This window comes from Saccostrea echinata, unplaced genomic scaffold, assembly GCF_033153115.1.
Source record: "Saccostrea echinata isolate AGI-Se365-2 ecotype Australia unplaced genomic scaffold, CSIRO_AGI_Sech_v1 ptg000009l, whole genome shotgun sequence".
NCBI lineage: Eukaryota > Metazoa > Mollusca > Bivalvia > Ostreida > Ostreidae > Saccostrea > Saccostrea echinata.
Window position 1 is genome coordinate 222,824 of NW_026889758.1, and position 7,006 is coordinate 229,829.

Below are 7,006 nucleotides of genomic sequence, written 5' to 3' on the forward strand. Positions count from 1 at the left end.
TTTGATGTTAGAGGAAATATCAAGGAAAATTTTGACATAATTTTTCATCTTGATGTTTGTCACACTATAGGCTTATCGCTCGTCATGTTCACCCATCTCCTTACTCTAATGTTAAAAATCAATTACCTTTGGTATTATTAAGATTATTCATTGATCAATTACACCTACCAGTGACCATTGGCATATTTTTGTGATTAATGAATATTAAAAACATGAAAAGAAAATTAAAAATATTGTATTTTATTACAAAACACTTTAAAATACACTGTTTTGCTCTGTTAGAGCTCATCAGGCCGCCTAGCAGACCACGACAGTGTTTTTTTTTTGTTGGGGGGGGGGGGGGGTCTTTTTGACACAAACTTTCACTATTTACACTTTTGTTAAAGCTGACGTCTTTTTTATTTCGACAATGTTTTGCTGAGCCATTTTCCTTTGGAAACTTTCTTGATACCTGGACAAACACCACCAAATGTTTTCCCATAGACTTCCATACTAATTCCAATCACTGTTACTTATTTATATAATCAATATTCAAAAAATCAGTCACTGTGAAGCAAAGTTTAACATCTCTTCTTCAAAATTCCACCACGAAAAATGTATCATGCCGTTGCATTTTTCCTTTAAATTTTGGCCTGTTTACAACTGGTATAGATCCGCACTGAATGAAATTTTCCAGCAAAATATCACCCCTCATCTCAAGTCTTCCTTTATAAGTCCTATATCTTTTTATACATTCTGTTAAGTCACATCTCATTTTTATCACTTATATTTCACTGTCAAATTCAACAACAAAGATTTTCTGTTAATGACCAATCAGGACTCCTGTCAGCTTTTCTTCTCCGCACAACTTTGGGTGTCGGCAGCCCCTGTACATAGGCAATTCTGGTGTTTTTCCTATAACCAAATGGATAACAAAGTAAAAAAGTGGCCAATTTGACATTTTTAGATAACATGTATATTGTACATTTAAAATATGTAACATGAAGAAATTACATGTAAAAACATGTTAATTATGACTATCTATTTAATTTAACCCCCTACACAGAATGAACGCAACTGTGATATGAAGATGTATTGAAAGTGAACTTCATATTGACATTTTACAGTGATTATTGAAATAAAATATGAAATTAACTGACTAACAGTGTTATTTCTTATGTTTTCAAGAGGATTTGAGGGATTACATGTAATTTTCACATTCAGGGTATATTGTACTCGGTTTTAAAAAAAACTAGCCAAAAAAAAAAATCAAATTATTGAGAAACAAGAGGCCCATGGGCCACATCGCTCACCTGAGCACATTGGCTAGGCAAAAGTACAAATCAGTTCAGCATTGAAAAGATTACCTTGGGGTGGGGTGGGGGGAGGGGGCTTGAATTTTAAACTACCTGTACCTTCCATGTCAGTTTAACAAATGGCTTTGTTGTACTTGAAAAGATTTTTTAAAAATTTTCCCATATATTCCTTTGTAAAAATTTGATCCCCCATTGTGACTCCTCCCTATCCCAGGGGTCATCATTTGACCAAACTTGAATGCACACTACCTGAGGATGCTTCCATATCAATATGACTAAACATTGTTTTTCTGTTCTTGAGAAGAAATATTTTTTCTACATGTATATGTTCTTATGTAAAATTTTCGATCCCCCATTGGGCCCTACCCTACCCCTGCAAAGGCGGATCCAGGGCTGCATGCCAGGCGTGCACCCCCCGTTTTCATTTTTTTTTATGTAGAACTTATATGTCCATTATCCTTAAATCAAAGAAAAAACATCTCTTCTTTGTAAGAATTCATCAGCTTCCCGGACCCTCACCAGGGCCTTGCTCAAGACCCACTGGGGGCTTCAATGCAGCCCCCAGACCCAATGCCTCTACTGCCCCCCTTTACAAAATTCCTGGATACACCACTGCCCCTGGGTTCATCATTTGAACAAAATTGAATTTACACTACCTGAGGATGCTTTCATATCAAAATGACTAACCATGATTTTCAGTTCTTGATAAGAAGATATTTTCCTATATGTTCCTATGTAAAATTTTCAATCCCCCATTCGGCCCCACCCTACCCCTGGGGGTCATCATTTGAACAAAATTGAATTTTTACTATACCTGAGGATGCTTCCATATCAAAATGACTCAACATGACTTTGCAGTTCTTCAGAAGAAGATATTTTCCTAAATATTTCTATTTAAGACTTTGATCCTCCATTGTGGCCCCACCCTACCCCCAGGGGTCATGATTTGAACAAAATACAATCTACACTACCTTAGAATGCTTCCACATAAATATGATCAATCAGGGCTTTGCTGTTCTTGAGATTTTGAAAAAAATTTCCTGTATATTTCTATGTAAAACTTTGATCCTCCATTGTGGCCCAACCCTACCCCTGGGGGTCATAATTTGAATAAATTTGAATCTACACTACTTGAGGATGCTTCCATATAAACATGACCAAACAGGGCTTTCCTGTTCCTGAGAAGAAGATTTTTTAAACTTAAGATTTTTCCTACATATTTCAATGTAAAACTTTGATAGTCCATTGTGGCCTCGCCCTTCCCCTGGGGGTCATGATTTGAACAAATTTGAATCTACACTACCTGAGGATGCTTCCATATAAATATGACGTGTCATGGCTTTGCTGTTCTTGAGAAGAAGATTTTTAAAGATTTTTTCCTATATATTGCTATGTAAAACTTTGATCCTCCATTGTGGCCCCACCCTATCCCCCGGGGGTCATGATTTGAACAAATTTGAATCTACACTACCTGAGGATGCTTCCATATAAATATGACTCATCATGGCTTTGCTGTTCTTTAGAAGAAGATTTTTAAAGGTTTTTCCTATATATTTCTATGTAAAACTTTGATCCTCCATTGTGGCCCCACCCTACCCCCAGGGGTCATGATTTGAACAAACTTAAATCTACACTACTAGAGGATGCTTCCATATAAATATGACTCATCATGGCTTTGCTGTTCTTGAGAAGAAGATTTTTAAAGGTTTTTCCTATATATTTCTATGTAAAACTTTGATCTACCATTGTGGCCCTGCCCTACTGCCGGGGGTCATGATTTGAAGAAACTTGAATCTACACTACCTGAGGATGCTTCCGCATGAGTTCCATCTTCCTGGCCCTGTGGTTCTTAAGAAGAAGATTTTTAAAAGATGCTATTAATTTTTCACAAATTCTCTATTATCTCCCCTTGAAAGAGGGCGTGGCTCTTCATTTGAACAAACTTGAATCTCCTTTACCCATGGATGCTTTGTGGCAAGTTTGGTTGAAATTGGCCCAGTAGTTCTGGAGAAGAAAATAAAAATTTGAAAAGTTTACGACAACGCCAACAACAACGCCAACGACGACGACAGACAACGGACAAATTTCGATCAGAAAATCTCACTTGAGCCTTCGGCTCAGGTGAGCTAAAAATGTTTTTAATATGTATTTAATTTTACAAATCAAAATGAAATCACTAAGCAGCTGACAGCCAATTAAGAGGAGGTTATCAAAAGAGATGAGAGGTAATTTGATCTAGTAGTGTTGTTTCTCTGTAGCAGTAAAACTGTCATTACCCCCTTCAATACACCTACATTTTGCAGCAAGGGTTGCTGGCTAATTCCTTTATTGCACGATAACACCTTAACTTGACATGATGCTGACAGAGCAATGGAAAAAGCACATCACAAGTGAATTTCACTTTAGACACAGTATCCGTAGTAAAATTTTCAGTCAGGTTTCAAAGATGGGAAAATTCAAAAAAGGGAATAATTAAGGTTTTAAACCCAAATATGTGCCTCACAACAAGGGAAAATTACTTCATAAAGAAGAAGAAAACTCACCTGCACCATTCACAAGAGTAGACTGGGAAACCCTGGAACTGGTGAGGCATCCACCCTCTGTGTGTGAGGAACAGGAAATGATGCTGTGACCCCTGCAGCCAAGACCCCTGAAAAAAGAAAGAGAATCCTGAGGTTTTGATGCAGGCCGAATCCTTGGGTTAATAACTACAGTTCTTTAAAATTTAATAAATAATGAAATTAAACCTCTATAATTAGTAAATAATTTTTCTAATTGTTAGAAAAGGCCCATATAAGGCCAATTTGCCTGAAATAAGGGGTATACTTAAGATCCTGTCAAATTAATCAGCTTAATTAACTCATAATTAATTAATTCTCTAAATTATAGTAACATTCTTAAAATTGATCATTTCTTTGAGGGAAAAAAGTTACAAAACCAGTTTCTATAGACTGTGGTGAGTCTTTTGTCTCAATTCTGAAAACAAGTATAGTCTAAGGGGAGTAACTCTAATTTCTGAAAATGAACTTACCTGGATAGGAAGTGATTAGATATAAAACTGGTTTTGGCAGGTGTGATACAGACTCCCACAGACTGCTCCATCTTCAAAAGACAAGTGGGATGTTCAATACAGCCTTCAAAGAACATGGGCGGACCAGTCCAGGATGTGATGGCAACCTGACCTGGGACATGGACTCTAAGGAGAGGCGTGGCCTGGGTACTCGACTACGGCTGAAATGCAGCAGGTGCCCTTACATTTCAGAAATGCAGAACCTCTATGTGGAAGTGCAATCCAAATCTAGGGGAAGGAAAGCAGCAACAATAAACTATGTCCTACAAGTAGGTCTAAGTCAAACCCCCATTGGCAGTTCATCAAAATTTTTATGGCCACCAACACTCCGCCTCCGGCCGAGTCTTCACTACAAAAAACAAGTAACACCGTCATGCAAAAAGTGGTTACCCTAAATAAGTGTGATATGAAAAAAGATGTAAGAAATTAGTTCATATTAATAAATTGCGGGGGGGCCCAAACCCAAACAACATAGGAATTCAGTGTGATGGGATGTATAATAACTCCCTCTACTCCGGGGTGGGGGAAACTCCCTTCCAGCCTGCTACACAGACCGTCTTCTCAATTGCAGAAGATGTGACCAGTAGTCACGAGATAATAACTTTAGTGACCAAAAACAAAATATGACCTTAGCGACAGCACCTCAAGAACAATCCAGCCATGTGCGCACTGAGCAAACATGTGGAGCAAATATACCCATGACCAAAAACATTGGTGACGAATTCACCTGGGCCAAAGAGAGCATGGAAGACCTTCTCGAGAATGATTTAAATGTCAAGGACATTAAGTCAGACCCTGACAGTACAATATTCAGGGCCGCAGAGTCTTTGTATGCCGAGCAAACTATCAGACGAACCGCGACATTTTGTCGACACTCGGCATCTTGCTGAAAATGTCAGAAAGGCCATCAAGAAAGATGAATCTTTACAGAAAATTATGCCCAAAAATACTAAAGCTGAAAGAATCAAACTGCTACATAACTTTGCTATAGATTTTACAGACAGATGCACTGGTAAAATAAATCAGGCACAAATAAAATGCACAGGTCATGCAAGCAAAATTAAGAAGCAACTCTCCTATGTGAGTGATGCTATAATTTGCTGCTACATGGGTGAACATGCCTTATGCAAATGAGGGAAAATGTGAGCAAGCTCACATGCCCCACGCTCCCCCAAAACTCGATAATGCAACATGTAATGAATGGCACAGTGCATTTTAAATACACAGTATAATTCAAAAAGGGGCATTACTTGCAAAAAATCATCACATCAAAACTTCTAGCATATAAGGACATTCAAATCTTTGTATGTTACAAATTTAATTGGGCTGAACTTTCTAGATAAATAATGGAATCAAAATTTCTTGGTAATATACAAATCTATACATTATGTCTGAAATACCTACAAAGTTTCAGGAAGTTCAGTGCAGGAGTTATGCTGACAAACTGTTATTTAAATTCCTCAGTGATTTCGATTTGTTAATGAGTGTAAGTCCATGTCCAACACATGACAATTTACACATTTAAGTAATTGATGGAAAAAAAATTATGATGTAGTCATATGAATTATTTTATATACTGTACTTATGAAATTATTTAAGGCAAAGCACCAATTTGGGGGGGGGGGGGGGGGGGGGGGGGGGGGGGGTTGAGAACTATCCAAGATTTTTGTATGTGTGTGTGTATTAAATCATTAATATTTTGATCTCAAAATCAATAGGGGTCTTTTAAGGTCATAAAATATTTCACATAAAATTTCATTACAAAAGCAGATTCCAGTGGATTTCCTTGTTACCTAGCTGGAAAGTTTCTTCAATAATAGGCAAAACTCTTAAGGCAAAAATAAAGGAATCGGAATTTCCTGGTAATATGCACATCTAGACATTGTGTGCTAAATATCTGCAAAGTTTGACCAAATTCTGTCCAGCGGTTTAAGAGGAGTTGCGCAGACAAACTGTTCATCTCTATATTCAAGATATGGCCAAAAATCTAAGTTGAAAAGTGCCAAAATTCCCAGAAAAAATAACGGAATCGGAATTTCCTGGTAATATGCACATCTACACATTGTGTGCTAAATATCTGCAAAGTCTGATGAATTCTGTGCAGCGGTTTATGAGGAGTTGCGCTGACAAACTGTTCACCTCTATATTCAAGATATGGCCAAAAATCTAAGTTGAAAAGTGCCAAAATTCCCAGAAAAAATAAAGGAATTGGAATGTCCTGGTAATATGCACATCTACACATTTTGTCCTAAATATCTGCAAAGTTTGACAAAATTCTGTGCAGTGGTTTATGAGGAGTTGCACTGACAAAAAAACAGGACTGACACACTGACTGACTGACTGACGGATGGGTCAAAAACATTATACCTCACGCAACTTGTTGCGTGGGGTATAAAAACACTCTTTAGTATGCAAGGGTGGAAAGAAAAATTGGCTTGCTTAAAGTGCTTACCTTGATGGAAACTTCAAAATTCCATACTCCAGGGCCAATGCAAGGATTCTCCGGACCTGTGTCAATAGGCGGCTTGCCCTGTCAGTGCTAGACAAATCCATTCTTAATACCAATACACAGAAAGTCTAAGGTGGTCACTGCCTAAGAATGTCACTTTTGCACGCAACTTTCACGTTTGGGAGCACAGTG

General features: G+C 37.7%; 1 protein-coding gene across 1 annotated transcript; it reads right to left on the reverse strand.

Annotated features, from left to right (window-relative positions):
- Positions 1 to 323: 323 nt before the first annotated feature.
- Positions 324 to 4,663, reverse strand: LOC133183130 (uncharacterized). Its single transcript, XM_061318092.1, has 3 exons — positions 4,327 to 4,663; positions 3,839 to 3,945; positions 324 to 894 (listed from the first exon to the last, which is right to left on the reverse strand). Exons 1-3 carry the CDS (start codon positions 4,440 to 4,442, stop codon positions 803 to 805), a joined length of 315 nt encoding a protein of 104 aa, XP_061174076.1. The 5' UTR covers positions 4,443 to 4,663; the 3' UTR covers positions 324 to 802.
- Between the last annotated feature and the right edge of the window lie 2,343 nt (positions 4,664 to 7,006).